Source organism: Musca domestica, unplaced genomic scaffold (genome assembly GCF_030504385.1).
Source record: "Musca domestica strain aabys unplaced genomic scaffold, Musca_domestica.polishedcontigs.V.1.1 13, whole genome shotgun sequence".
Lineage (NCBI taxonomy): Eukaryota > Metazoa > Arthropoda > Insecta > Diptera > Muscidae > Musca > Musca domestica.
The window spans coordinates 17,602,020-17,617,461 of record NW_026712172.1 but is presented as its reverse complement, the minus strand read 5'-3'; the positions used below and the strand labels follow the sequence as shown (position 1 = coordinate 17,617,461).

General features: G+C 28.9%; 1 protein-coding gene across 3 annotated transcripts in view; it reads left to right on the top strand.

The window, feature by feature from the left end:
- Positions 1 to 8,922, top strand: part of LOC101892094 (PDF receptor) — a 154,410-nt gene extending 145,488 nt beyond the window's left edge. For 2 of the 3 annotated variants that reach the window (XM_020035676.2, XM_011292915.3), the window contains exons 6-10: positions 413 to 709; positions 780 to 1,043; positions 1,118 to 1,260; positions 1,324 to 1,708; positions 8,120 to 8,922. In XM_020035676.2, the coding sequence (XP_019891235.1) occupies positions 413 to 709; positions 780 to 1,043; positions 1,118 to 1,260; positions 1,324 to 1,708; positions 8,120 to 8,194 (1,164 nt within the window). In that variant the 3' untranslated portion in view covers positions 8,195 to 8,922. Of the gene's footprint in view, positions 1 to 412; positions 710 to 779; positions 1,044 to 1,117; positions 1,261 to 1,323; positions 1,747 to 8,119 lie in introns of all 3 variants that reach the window. The other variant, XM_059118708.1, reaches the window with a different exon arrangement.
- Positions 8,923 to 15,442: the final 6,520 nt, after the last annotated feature.

Sequence of the window (15,442 nt, the reverse complement as noted above, 5' to 3'; positions counted from 1 at the left end):
CTTCGCAACATCCATTTTGACAATATTTTCAATTTTGCGCATGTCTTGCAAAATTTTTACAGATCTCATTTTTAGAGGAATTATCATGAAATTTTATACGACGATCCAGGATGCATCCAAGGCATTCCCGAAAAAATTTCATAAATTTTAAAAATCTTTTATATAAGAAAATTCAAAATATATACAAAACACCCATTTTGGAAATTTTCAAAATATGCGCATGCCTTATAACTCATTCACTGTCCGTAATTTTAAATGTATAGCCCTTAAATTTGGCCCTGGGCTAGAGTTTGAGCTCATGGTGATTCCAAATGATTTTGAAAAATTTATTGTAAGAAATCCATATGTGGTGCATACTTTCAGGCGAAACCTTTATTTGTTGGCTAATTTTATTTTTTATTGTCCTTTTCAGCTCTACCTTTGCGAAACCGCTTACATCTTACTCGAATATGCCAAAACCGCCATGTTCATGTGGATGTTCATCGAGGGCTGGTATCTTCATAATATGGTAACGGTATCGGTGTTCCAAGGTAGATTTCCCTATAAACTTTACTCCATTGTGGGTTGGGGTGTACCCGTGCTGATGACCATGATATGGGCAATTTGCACGGCCTTCTATTATGCCGATACCACACATGATTGTTGGGGTAATTACAATTTGACGCCGTACTATTGGATATTGGAAGGGCCGAGGATTGTCATTATAACGGTAAGGATTTGTGGGGGGGGGGGTAGATTTTAAATATTTTTTTTTTAATTTTTTGAAATTTCATTTTCAGATAAACTTTGCATTTCTTTTGAACATCATTGCGGTGCTGGTCATGAAACTGCGCGAGAGTCAGGCCAGCGACATAGAACAAACCCGCAAGGCCGTTAGGGCTGCCATTGTCCTGCTGCCGCTGTTGGGCACCATCAATATTCTGTATTTAGTTCCAACCCTAGAGACACCCTGGAAATTTGCCTTGTGGTCCTATGTGACACATTTCCTAAACACATTTCAGGGATTTTTTATAGCCTTAATTTATTGCTTCCTAAATGGAGAGGTGAGTGGGGAAAGGGTGGGGGGACACGAAATATAAATTGAAATATTTTTTTTTTTTTGGAATTTTGGTTCCAGGTAAGGGCAGTTCTACTTAAAAGCCTGGCTGTGTATATGTCGGTGCGCGGCCATCCAGAGTGGGTTCCTAAACGGGCTTCAATGTACTCGGCGGGTTATAATACAGCCCATGACACCGAGAATCATCATGGTGAAAATAAACGGTATGAAAACCCCCCTTCCAGGATTTTAAAATTTCATAATCAAAATTTTCAATTTTTTTCCAGCCTTGGCTCACCATCCACCAAACGTCTGAATGGCCGCAAGGGCAGCTGTTCCACTGTGATACAACACAACAAACATCCTAAACTCAATAAATCTCCAAGACTTTCGCACAGCAATGCCAGTGGCCAGGGTAACCATTTGCCATTGCCCACGGAGCCCCACAGCAATCATCCCCATCAACAGCGTTTGGGTAGCACGGGCAGTACCAGCAACAACAATGGGGGTGGTGGCGCCGGGGGCAGTGACACCAGCTTACATTCTCTAAATCCTCTGAACAGCCATCACCCCAACCATAATCTGCATCATCATCAGCATCACCACCATCTGCCCCATAATCGTCGCACGCATCACAGCTGGTTGCTGACCCTGTGCTTTCGCGGCCAAAAGGTACTTAGGGTACCACCAGCATCAACCGAACCTCCTGAGTCAGTTGTATTTGAGTTGTCAGAGCAGTAGTTTTAAATAAAATACGCCAATCACTTAGTTGCGCTGCTTTCTTTACTTACTCTCAAGCATAAATTTGCTCTTTATTATTTCCTTACTCTCTCTCTATCTCTCTCTTTTTTTCAAACAATGAAAAAAAATGCTTAAAAATTCTCACTGGTTTGCAAGAAATACTTATTAGAATTGCTGTTAATTTATTATTATTATTTTTATTTTATTTTAAATTTTATGCATAGCAAGTAGTGAATTATTTAATTATTAAAAAATAATAACTCATACGCCCCATGGCAACATAAATTATTATAAATCATACGCCAACCGGTAATGTCAATTAATATTACTCATGCGCCCATTTTTCCAACAACATATTTTATGATTTAAATTGATAAATTATTATAATTAAAAAAAATACTGGAACTTAATTTTGAATATATTCTAATAATTTTCATATTTGGAAAAAATATTTTTTTTTTTATTTTCAAAAATCCTGGTGGTATTTTAGTTTCCAGACAAGTTTTACATCGAGCCAATTTTTTTTTAAATACTGTTATCTGCTTGAAATGAGTATCTTAAAGCAGTCCAAAAAACTGTGCAGTAAAATAAAATCGAAATTAAAAACAAAAAGTGGGCTCAATCAAATTCTTGTAAACTGTGATTATGGCAAATTAAATTCCCACTGTTTTGCGCAAACATCAAAAATTTTCTGGCAATCACAGTTTTTGTTCAATTACCAGAAAATTTTACTATATGGTATAGAGGTCCTTGAAGATCTTCTTCAAAAATTTTGATAAATTTTCAACCACATTTATATTGGAAAAATTACAAAATTCACGAAAGGCCAACATTGTTAAAATTCAAAATTTGCGCTCGCTTTGCAGGATTTCCAAAGGACTCATTTTTCAACGAATCGCCATGAAATTTTACACGATGTTTGATAACCTATCGAAGATGTTCCCCATAATTTTTGGTAAATTTTAAATAATATTTTAAATTGGAAAATGGTAAAAATTCTTTTGGTAAACTGTGATTATGGCAAATTAAATTCCTACAGTTTTGCGTAAACATCAAAAATTCTCCTCCAATCACAGTTTTTGTTCTATTACCAGAAATTTTTACTATATGTCATAGAGGTCCTTGAAGATCTTCTTTCAAAATTTTGATAAATTTTCAACCACATTTATATTGGAAAAATTACAAATTTCCCGAAATGCCAAAATTGACAAAATTAAAAATTTGCGCATGCTTTGCAAGATTTCTTCAGGACTCATTTTTTAACGAATTGCCATGAAATTTCACACGATGTTTGCGGATCTATCCAAGATGTTCCCCAGAATTTTTGGTGATTTTAAATAATATTTTAAATAGGAAAATGGTAAAAATTCTTGTAACAACTATTTTGGTAAACTGTAATTATGGCAAATTAATTTTCAACCACATTTATATTGGAAAAATAACAAATTTCCCTAAATACCAACTTTAGTAAAATTCAAAATTTGCGCATGCTTTGAAATATTTCTGGCGGGCTCATTTTTAAACGAACTACCATGAAATTTCACACGATGATGGAGGACCCACCCAAGATGTTCCCAAGAATTTTTGGTAGATTTTAAATAATATTTTAAATAGGAAAATGGTAAAAATTCTTGTAACAACTATTTTCGTAAACTGTGATTATGGCAAATTAAATTTCTACAGTTTGGCGCAGCCATCAAAAATTCGCCTGCAATCACAGTTTTTGTTCGATTACCAGAAAATTTTACATATGGTATAGAGGTCCTTGAAGATCTTCTTCAATAATTTTCGTAAATTTTAAGCCATATTTATATCGGAAAAATTACAAAAAAAAAACGTAAACTGTGATTATGGCAAATTAAATTCCTACAGTTTGGCGCAGCCATCAAAAATTCGCCGGCAATCACAGTTTTTGTTCGATTACCAGATAAATTTACATATGGTATAGAGGTCCTTGAAGATCTTCTTTAAAAATTTTGATAAATTTTCAACCACATTTATATTGGAAAAATAACAAATTTCCCAAAATACCAACTTTAGTAAAATTCAAAATTAGCGCATGCTTTGAAATATTTCTGGCGGACTCATTTTTAAACGAACTACCATGAAATTTCACACGATGATGGAGGACCCACCCAAGATGTTCCCAAGAATTTTTGGTAATTTTTAAATAATATTTTAAATAGGAAAATGGTAAAAATTCTTGTAACAACTATTTTGGTAAACTGTGATTATGGCAAATTAAATTCCTACAGTTTGGCGCAGCCATCAAAAATTCGCCTGCAATCACAGTTTTTGTTCGATTACCAGAAAATTTTACATATGGTATAGAGGTCCTTGAAGATCTTCTTCAATAATTTTCGTAAATTTTAAGCCATATTTATATCGGAAAAATGACAAATTTCACGAAAGGTCAACTTTGGTAACATTCAAAATTTGAGCATGCTTTGCAATATTTCTGGAGGACTCATTTTTAAACGAATTGCCATGCAATTTCACGAGAAGTTTAAGGATCCATTCGAGATGATCCGGAGAACTTTTGGTGATTTTTAAAAAATATTTAACATAGGAAAATTACAAAAATTCTCGAAAAACCCACATCCACAAAATTCAAAATTTACGCACTTTTTGCAAGGCCTCTTCCGGCATTACTTTTCAATGGAATGTCATAAAATTTTGCACATGGTTCAAGGTTTCTAACAAGAGGTTCCCCAGAATTTTTGGTAATTTTTAAAAAAATATTTAAAACTGGGAAATGGCAAAAATTTTTGGAACCCTAATTATACTATTTTCAAAAGTTGCGCATACATTGCAAGTCTCCTAAAGGCCTCATTTCTCTATGGATTCCCTAAAACTTCAACACACACTAAAATATTTCTTTCAAAGTGTTCTCCAACTTTGTTGCTACATTTTTGTAAACTGTCATTATGGCTAATTAAATTCCTACAGTTTTGCGCAAACATTAATAATTCTATACCGAACGCAATTTTTGTTAAATTACCAGAAAATTTTACTAAATGTTATAGAGGTCCTTGAAAATTTTTCTCATAATTTTTGACAAATTTTAAACAATTTTTATCTTGGAAAAATTACAAATTTCCCAAAATACCAAATTTTGTAAAATTCAAAATTTGCGCATGCTTTACGAGTCCTCTACAGGACACATTTTTAAATGAATTGCCATCAAATTTCACGAGAAGTTTAAGGATCCATCCGAGATGTTCCCCAGAATTTTTGGTAATTTTTAAAAAATATTTTAAATACGAAAATGGTAAAAATTCTTGGAAACACTATTTTCACCATATTCAATTTCAGAATTTGCGCATGCCTGGGAAGTTTTCCATAGGCATTATCTTCAAACGTATTGCCATGAAATGTGGCATGAAGTTCAAGGATCCATTCAATATGTTCCCAAGATTTTTTGGTAATTTTTAAACAACATATAATGTGAGAAAACTGTTAATATATTCAGCATACCTATTTTGGTCAATCCCAAAGTTTGCGCATGATTTGGGAGTCCTCTGCCGGCCTCAATTCTTGATGAACTCCTACTTAACTTATTTTACACAAAATTAAAGGATCCATCCAAGATGTTCCCCAGAATTTATGAAATTTTTTAAACTACGTCTGGTTGAAAAAAAATTGAAAAAAATCTCAAAGCAGCTGTTTCAGCTATATGGAAGATTTGCGCATGACTTATGAGTCCTCCACAGGTCTCATCTTTTTACGTGTTGCCATGAAATTTGGCTTGAAGTTCAAGGATCCCTCCAAGATGTTCTCCAAATTTTTTGGTAATTTTGAAACAACATATAATTGAAGAAAATTTTAAAATTCTCAAAACATCTATTTTGGTCAATACCAAAGTTTGCGCATGCCTTGGAGGTCCCCTGCCGTACTCAATTTTCAATGAATTTCTACATAATTTTACACAGAGTTAAAGGATCCATACAAGATGTTCCCCAGAATTTTTGGAATTTTTTAAACTACGTCTAGTTGAAAAAAATTGCAAAAATACTCAAAGCAGCTATTTCAGCCATATGGAAGATTTGCGCATGCCTCCACAGCTCTTATCTTTTTACGTGTTGCCATGAAATTTGGCATAAAGTTCAAGGATCCCTCCAAGATGTTTACCAGAATTTTTGGGAATTTTAAATAACATTTAAATGAAGAAAATGTTAAAATTCTTAAGAAACAGAACAGTGTGGCTTGTTTGTTCGGGATACCGTAGTATTTTGTTGCTGCAAAATGGTCAGGCTTATCCCTTTATTGTTGTTTTTATAAAAACAACGTTTGTTTATTAGTGGAGAACGATGGTAATGTTTACCAGGGGGTAAGGCAGGGAATACCTAGGTTTCGGAAAGAGCCACCAATCCTCATCAGTTCCCTTGTTTTTGTCTGGGATATTCTCCCCAGAAGTTATTTTAAATTCTTCTTAAGAAACTTATTTTGGTAAATTTCAAAATTTACGCACTCCTTGCAAGTCCTCTGCCGACCACATTTTTGAATGGATTGCTATAGAAATTTAAACATGGTTAAAGGATCCATATATGATCTTCCTTAAAATGTTTTCTATTTTTTAATCTACGTTTAGTTGAAGAAAATTGTAAAAATTCTCAAAATTCTAATTTTAAGAATTTTGAAAAATTGCGTACGATTTGTAAGTCCTCCACAGGCCTTATCTTCCAACGTTTTGCCATGGAAATTGGTTCAAGGATCTATTCAAGATGTATTCCAGATTTTTTTTTGGTAATTTTAAAAGAACATTTAATTGAAAAAAATTCAAAAATTATCAAAAAAACATATTTTGGTCAATTCCATAATTTGCGCATGCCATGGAAGTCCTCTGCCGTCCTCAATTTTCAATGAATTTCTACATAATTTTACACAGAGTCAAAGGATCCATACAAGATATTCTCCAGAATTTTTGGAATTTTTTAAACTACATCTAGTTGAAGAAAATTGCAAAAATACTCAAATCAGCTATTTCAACCAAATGGAAGATTTGCGCATGCCTTATAAGTCATCCACAGACCTTGTCATCAAATATATTGACATTAAATTTGGCATGAAATTCAAGCATCCGTCCAAAATATTACTCAGAATTTTTGGTAATTTTTAAACTACATCTTGTTTATGAAAATTGCAAAAATACTCAAAGCACCTATTTTGGCCAATTTCAAAATTTTGCGCATGCCTTGAAAGTCCTCCACAGGTCTTATCCTCTAACGTGTTGCCAGGAAATTTGGCATGAAGTTCAAGGATCCCTCCAAGATGTTCTCCAAAATTTTTGGTAATTTTTAAACTGAGAAAATTGCAAAAATACCTATTTTGCCCAATTTCTAAATTTGCGCATGCCTTGTAAGTCCCCCACACGCCTTACTTTCAAATATATTGCCATGATATTTGTCACGAAGTTCAAGGATCCCTCCAAGATGTTCTCCAGAATTTTCGGTAATTTTAAAACAACATTTAATTGTAAAAAATTTCAAAATTTTCAAAACCTATTTTGATTAAGTTTTAAATTTATAAAACCGCAAGAAGTTTCAAGGTAGCCCCCTTAACCTCAGGATTTTTAAGATTTTGGCTCTTTTTACCAGAGAATAAACCCCCTGCGGTTCGGAACACCCAGTACTCAATGGGTAGAAGAAAAGCGTATGTTATACGCAAGTGTTGCATACTTTTAGGCGCTTTAATAAACTTCATTTCGTTTTGTATTTATTTTTTGTTGATAAAATTTTTTCCTTAATTTGTTGTGTTTACATTCATTGTAGGCTCTGGCATAGCTTTAGTATTTTTCAATGTTATAGCTTGAATCAAAACAAATCTGGACAAAATTTTCGAGATTGGAATTAGCGGAAAATTAAATGTGAAAATATAAAATTAAAAATAAAGCAAAAATTAATACCTGTATTTATTTATTTGAATATAAATTAAAATTATCCAAACCCTGAAATTATGTCCAGATTTTTTTTTTTTTAATTTTTTTGGCTACTTTCTACAAAATATTGTTATAAAAAATATTTTTCTTACTCTTTAAAATATTTAAAAAAAATATTGCTGCCCCTATAGCTAGAGCATGCTCGCTTTTATTTTTATTAAAAAAATTAAGAAATATTTTTGAAAATTTTTTGAAAACAATTAATGAAAAAATTTCTTTGTGTGTTTTTTGTCTTTCTTTCTCTCTTTTGTCTCTCCATTTTCCGGTGTGTGTGTGTGTTCGTGCATTATTATGATTCTTTATGTGTTTCTTTTGTTGTGGTTTTTTTGGTTTTCATTTTTCGGATATTTTTCGTCTGGTCTTTTTTCTTTTTGTTCTCTTTTTTTCTCTCTCTCCAATTACAGAACAAATGTGTGATGTCTAATACTGAAATGCCACCAAAAATATTTATGACAACAAGAATGGAAACTTTCACTTAATACAGTTGAAGATTTGTTTGTTGTAAATATTCGAAAACCAAATGGATATAATTAAAAAAATAAAATAAAATATTTAACATTTGATTACAGGTATTTTTTCAAAAAAAAAAAATAAATAAAATAAGTTAATTTTATAAGAAAGGATAATGCTACTTATTGTACAGAATAAATTCAATTAAGAAAAGATATTTTTGTATTTTGGTTTTATATGTAACATAAAATGTTAATAAATGTATAAATGTAAAAAAAAATAAATTGAAAATCCCATTGAATTTGGAAAATTTTATCAAAGTGAGGTTATGCCTCATACCTGACCTTTACACAAAAATTCAAAAAAAAAAAAAAAAATAAATAAACTCAAGATCCTCTACATATTTGATCTCAAGGTCTCATTGAAAGTCCTCGGCCAACATGGGTGTTCGAATACAACCAAGAGGGGAACAACTCAAAACACAGCTAAAAAAGTACCTAAAATATAAATCAAAGTATCTGAATAAAACAATTAAAAAAAAAAAATAATATTCATATACAACCACAATTTGAGCGGATCTCTGGCAAAATAACCCAAGTCCAGTTTCTTTTAAAAAATCATAAAAAAAAATTTTATTTCCAAAAAAGTCAAATCATTCACAACAGGAATCGATCGATATAAGCTAAATATTTAAAACAACAAACTACTAAGTTAATTATTTTTTACGCCTAACACATAGATGAAAATGTATAATATTTAAATTTAAATAAAATATATATAAATGTTACAAATTTTTGGTAAAAAAATCAGTTGTTTTAATTTCTGGGGTCTCAAAAGGGAATAAAATATGTTCTACAAAGGGGTTAAAAAATATGGATTTTTTTAAATAATTTTTTTCAAAGCAACAATAAATGTGGAGTTTTTAAAAACAATTTTTATCAATGCAACAATAAACGTGGATTTTTTAAAAATAATTTTTATCAAAGCAACAATAACGTGGATTTTTTTAAAGATAATTTTTATCAAAGCAACAATAAATGTGGATTTTTTTAAAAAATAATTTTTATCAAAGCAACAATAAACGTGGATTTTTTAAAAATTATTTTTATCAAAGCAACAATAACGTGGATTTTTAAAAAATTATTTTTCTATTGAAGGACCAATAAACGTGGATTTTTTAAAATTATTTTTCTATTGAAGGACCAATAAACGTGGATTTTTTAAAAATTATTTTTCTATTGAAGGACCAATAAACGTGGATTTTTTAAAAATTATTTTTCTATTGAAGGACCAATAAACGTGAATTTTTTAAAAATGATTTTTACCAAAGCAACAATAAACGTGGATTTTTTAAAAATAATTTTTATCAAAGCAACAATAAATGTGGATTTTTTAAAAATAATTTTTATCAAAGCAACAATAAACGTGGATTTTTTAAAAATTATTTTTATCAAAGCAACAATAAATGTGGATTTTTTAAAAATAATTTTTATCAACACAACAATAAATGTGGATTTTTTAAAAATAGTTTTTATCAACACAACAATAAACGTGGATTTTTTAAAAATAATTTTTATCAAAGCAACAATAAACGTGGATTTTTTTAAAATAATTTTTATCAAAGCAACAATAACCGTGGAGTTTTTTAAATAATTTTTATCAAAGCAGCAATAAACGTGAATTTTTTAAAAATAATTTTTATCAAAGCAACAATTAACGTGGATTTTTTTTTAAAATAATTTTTATCAAAGCAACAATAAATGTGGATTTTTTAAAAATAATTTTTATCAAAGCAACAATAAACGTGAATTTTTTAAAACTTATTTTTGTATTGATGGACCAATAAACGTAATTTTTTTAAAAATTATTTTTGTATTGAAGGACCAATAAACATGGATTTTTTAAAAATAATTTTTATCAAAGCAACAATAAACGTGGATTTTTTAAAAATAATTTTTATCAAAGCAACAATAAACGTGGATTTTTTAAAAATTATTTTTATCAAAGCAACAATAAACGTGGATTTTTAAAAAATAATTTTTATCAAAGCAACAATGAACGTGGATTTTTTAAAAATAATTTTTATCAAAGCAACAATAAACGTGGATTTTTTAAAAATAATTTTTATCAAAGCAACAATGAACGTGGATTTTTTAAAAATAATTTTTTATCAAAGCAACAATAAACGTGGATTTTTTAAAAATAATTTTTATCAAAGCAACAATAAACGTGGATTTTTTAAAAATTATTTTTATCAAAGCAACAATAAACGTGGATTTTTTAAAAATAATTTTTATCAAAGCAACAATGAACGTGGATTTTTTAAAAATAATTTTTATCAAAGCAACAATAAACGTGGATTTTTTAAAAATAATTTTTATCAAAGCAACAATGAACGTGGATTTTTTAAAAATAATTTTTATCAAAGCAACAATAAACGTGGATTTTTTAAAAATAATTTTTATCAAAGCAACAATGAACGTGGATTTTTTAAAAATAATTTTTATCAAAGCAACAATAAACGTGGATTTTTTAAAAATAATTTTTATCAAAGCAACAATGAACGTGGATTTTTTAAAAATAATTTTTATCAAAGCAACAATAAACGTGGATTTTTTAAAAATTATTTTTCTATTGAAGGACCAATAAACGTGGATTTTTTAAAAATAATTTTTATCAAAGCAACAATGAACGTGGATTTTTTAAAAATAATTTTTATCAAAGCAACAATAAACGTGGATTTTTTAAAAATTATTTTTATATTGAAGGACCAATAAACGTGGATTTTTTAAAAATTATTTTTATATTGAAGGACCAATAAACGTGGATTTTTTAAAAATTATTTTTATATTGAAGGACCAATAAACGTGGATTTTTTAAAAATTATTTTTATATTGAAGGACCAATAAACGTGGATTTTTTAAAAATTATTTTTATATTGAAGGACCAATAAACGTGGATTTTTTAAAAATTATTTTTATATTGAAGGACCAATAAACGTGGATTTTTTAAAAATTATTTTTATATTGAAGGACCGGCCAAACTTTGAGTACCCTCCACCATCAGGAACGAATTAGGAAATTTCCAAAAAAAAATTATTTCGATGAGTTACAAACGGAATGACGACCTTTATATACCCTTCATATTCGGGACGGTATAAAAATTTTCAGGCCCACTTATGTTTTTTTTTTTTTATTTATAGTAACTTCCAAAAATACCAACCCCAAAGAATCTCCCCTTTTTACTTACCTCCTTCCTCAAAAATGTCAAAAAAAAAACTAGCAACCAATCAAATTTGTTAAAAATTGTGTAGTTTATTTTTTGTATTATTTATTTTGAATTATGTTGTCATTAAAATTAATGTCATTTGTTTATAAATCTTACAAATAGGAAAATTAAATTAAAATTTAACAAAAAAAATTATATGTGTACTTTTATTTTCTAAATTTAAAAAAGGCCTTGTTTGCTTAAAGCAGGAAGCATGGGGGTTAATTGTGTAAAATTGGCAAAAGGTGAGTAGGGGCCACAAACACATAAACAATGACGTCACCTTGTTGGGAAAGTTTTCAAATTAGAACATTGGGCAATTTTTGTGATCTTAAACCAAGGCTGGGGAGTTGGCCAACCTCTCTATGACGTCACAAAATTTGAGAAATTTTCAAATTGAAACATTCAAATTTCAGGGAACTTTTGTGATCGTGGGCCTTCTAAACTCTGGCTTCTTTGTGTGATTTATATTTTTGTTTCTTTCTTTGTTTTTAAAGCTTAACACAAAAAAATAAATAAATATTTTTATTAATTTAACTTAAAACATAACTTTAATAACAAATACTTTTTTCTTATATGAGTGTGAATTAATTTTAATTTTTTTGTTTTTTTTTTATAGAAACTTATTTTTATCGATTTAAAAATGAAACAATAAGGCAATGTGTAACTTAAATAAACATATACAGGACGGAAATGATCATTACTTCAGGGATAATGATGTTCAATAATGGCTGCTTAAAAGTGTTTAAAACTAAATATTAATTTTCTATATATAACAATATATATTACTTATTTTGTTTCAGATATTTTTTTACAGACTTATAGAAAACTAAATGATTTCAGTTAACACAGTATTGATTAACATAAATTATTATTATTATTTTTTATTTATTTTTTTTTTTTTTTCATTGATAGTTTTTTATAAGGACGTTATTATTTGTGTTGAGAAATTAAATTTAAAAAATTGTTCATTTTTTCAAAAATAATTAAATTTCAATATTTATTTCCATTGGGCGAAGGCAGTACAAAACTATTTTTAAATTTTTTTCCATCAACAAAATCGATTGATTTTTTCTTTTATTTATTCCACAGGCAGAAATTAAGTTCGACTTTTAAAATTTTCAATTTCAAAAGTCAATTTACTTATTAATCCAAACTCTTTTTTTTAAATTAATGTGTATCGAAAGACCAATAAATTTGGATTTTTTTAAAATAATTTTTATCAAAGGGCTAATCAACGTGGATTTTTTTTAATTTTTTTTTTTCATAGAGGGACCAATAAATGTGCATATTTTAAAATTAATTTGTATCGAATGACCAATAAATGAGAGTTTTTTAAATTATTTTTTTATCAAAGGACCAATGAACGTGGATTTCTAAAAATCATTTTTATCGAAGGACCAATGAACGTGGAATTTTTAAAAATTATATTTACCAAAGGACCAATGAACGTGGATTATTTCTAAAATATTGTTATCAAAGGACCAATAAACGTGGATTATTTTTAAAAATCATTTTTATCAAAGGACCAATGAACGTGGATTTTGAAAAATCAGTTTTTATCAAAGGACCAATGAACGTGGATTTTTAAAAATAATTTTTATCAAAGGACCAACGAACGTGGATTTTTAAAAATCTATTTTATCAACGGGATAGAAAACGTGGATTTTTAAAATAATTTTTATCAAAGGACCAATGAACGTGGATTTTTACAAATTATTTTTATCAAAGAATCAATGAACGTGGATTTTTAAAAATTATTTTTATCAAAGGACCAATGAACGTGTATTTTTAAAAATCATTTTTATCAAAGGACCAATGAACGTATATTTTTAAAAATTATTTTTATCAAAGGACCAATGAACGTATATTTTTAAAAATTATTTTTATCAAACGGCTAGTAAACGTGGATTTTTAAATTAAATTTTATCAAATTTTCAAGTTACCGACAAAAATCATTTAAATTGAAATTCTTATAATTTCGACATTTAACGAAAATTTGCAGCAAGATGGCTAACAAAATAAAGTAGTTTCTTAGTCTTACCGAAAGCAACAGTGTTGTCAACTTTATATAAATTTTTCATTCATAATTTTGCGATTTAATTTTACCTGTATTTGTCGATAACTCAAAATTGTATTTTTGATTGATTTGGTATTTTTGATTTCAAATTAAATATTTTTTCTTTCCAAAGGCTTTATTCCAAAAGATGTTAAAGTCATGTGTAAAATGATTTTTCCCACAATAATCTATCAAATTTTTAGCATACTTTTGGGCACTCCCCTGTAAAATATAAAAAACGAAACCAACACTTTACATATAACACTAACATAATGTTTAATCGGTCCTCAAGGGTTTATGAAAATCTATGATATTTTGTTGTAATGAAAATGGTAATATTATCGAAACGGTTTAATATTAATTTGAAGGCTAACTTGTGATGTCGATTTCCAATATTTTTTTCCAAATTTTTTTCCAAATTTTATTTTTTTCCCCCAATTTTGGGTTTTTTATAATATTTTCCTTAAGTTTTTTTTATATACAAACATGTTTTAGGAAAGGATCTTAAATCTATTATATTGAAGTCTTTTTATAATGTAAAATTCGAGTCTGAGTTAGGATTATTGTGCTACAAAAATAAACTTATATATAAACGGGGTTAATTTTAGGCATAAATCTACTCTTAAATCATTTAAAGTTTTTTTCGTTGAGTCTAAAAAAATCTCATTTTTAAAATGTATTATTACAAACACTCGAAAATTCAAAACAATTGGAGAGTAGCTTGTATACTAGTATAACACATAAAACCATGGCCGCATGGAGACATATAAATTTGAAAACCAAAATCTGTTATAAAAAAAGCTTAAAATTTTAGAATATTCAGAATCAAAAGCCCATTTTTAAATTATAATTGGGTCCACAAGGACCTTGGACTTTTATCAACCGAATTTAAAACAATTGGAGAGTAGCTCGTATACTAGTCTTACAATTAAACCCATGGCCGCAGGGAGACATATAAATTTGAAAACCAAATTCTGTTACAAAAAAAGCGCAAAATTAATTCCTTCTAATTTTAATTATTTCAAAATTTTACAAAAATCACTGTCAAAAGCCGTTTTTTAAATTGTAATTCGGTCCACAAGGACCGAGGACTTTTGCCAAACAAATTCAAAACAATTGCAGAGCAGCTCATATACTAGCCTTAGAGCTAAACCCATGGCTGCGGGAGATATATAAAATAAAACCCAAATTCTGTTCCAAAGAAGTTCAAAATTATTTCATTCTAAATTTAATTATTTCAAAATTTTAGAAAATTCACAATCAAAAGAACATTTTTTTATTGTAAATCGGTCCACAAGGACCTTGGACTTTTGCCAAATAAATTTAAAACAAATGGAGAGTAGCTCATATACTAATCTTAGGGTGGAAATACATAAAGCGCATATTTGGCTGGCTTAAGTCGGCTGGCCCTAGGCTCCTTTGTTCATTTCCGGCCGATGACTTAAGCTAGCCAGATAAGCACTTTATGTATTCTCACCTTTAGAACTAAACCCATGGCCGCAGGGAGACATAGAAATTAAAAACCAAATTCCGTACAAAAAAGGATAAAACTAATTCATTCTAAAGGGGAGAATACATAAAACGCTTTTTTGACGTGGGGCCAGACTCGAACAGACAGCCAACCTAAATCTCCCCTTTGTTCCTCTACGAAGAAGGCAGCCAATGCCTTAAGCCAGTCAAAAAAGCGTTTTATTTACTCTCACCTTCAATTTCATTATTTGAAAATTTTAGAAAATTGAAATTTAGAAAATTGTTTTTCTTGTACGTCCATGGCATTCCCATACATATTGACTTAATTTCATGGTCCAGACTTAATTTTGAAACCGAACTCTGTTACAGAAAAAGTTCAAAATTAAATAATTCTAAATTTCCTTTTTTTTAAATATTACAAAAATTAATGTCATACGCACCATGTTCGACCATGGTATACACATACACATTGTACATCTCT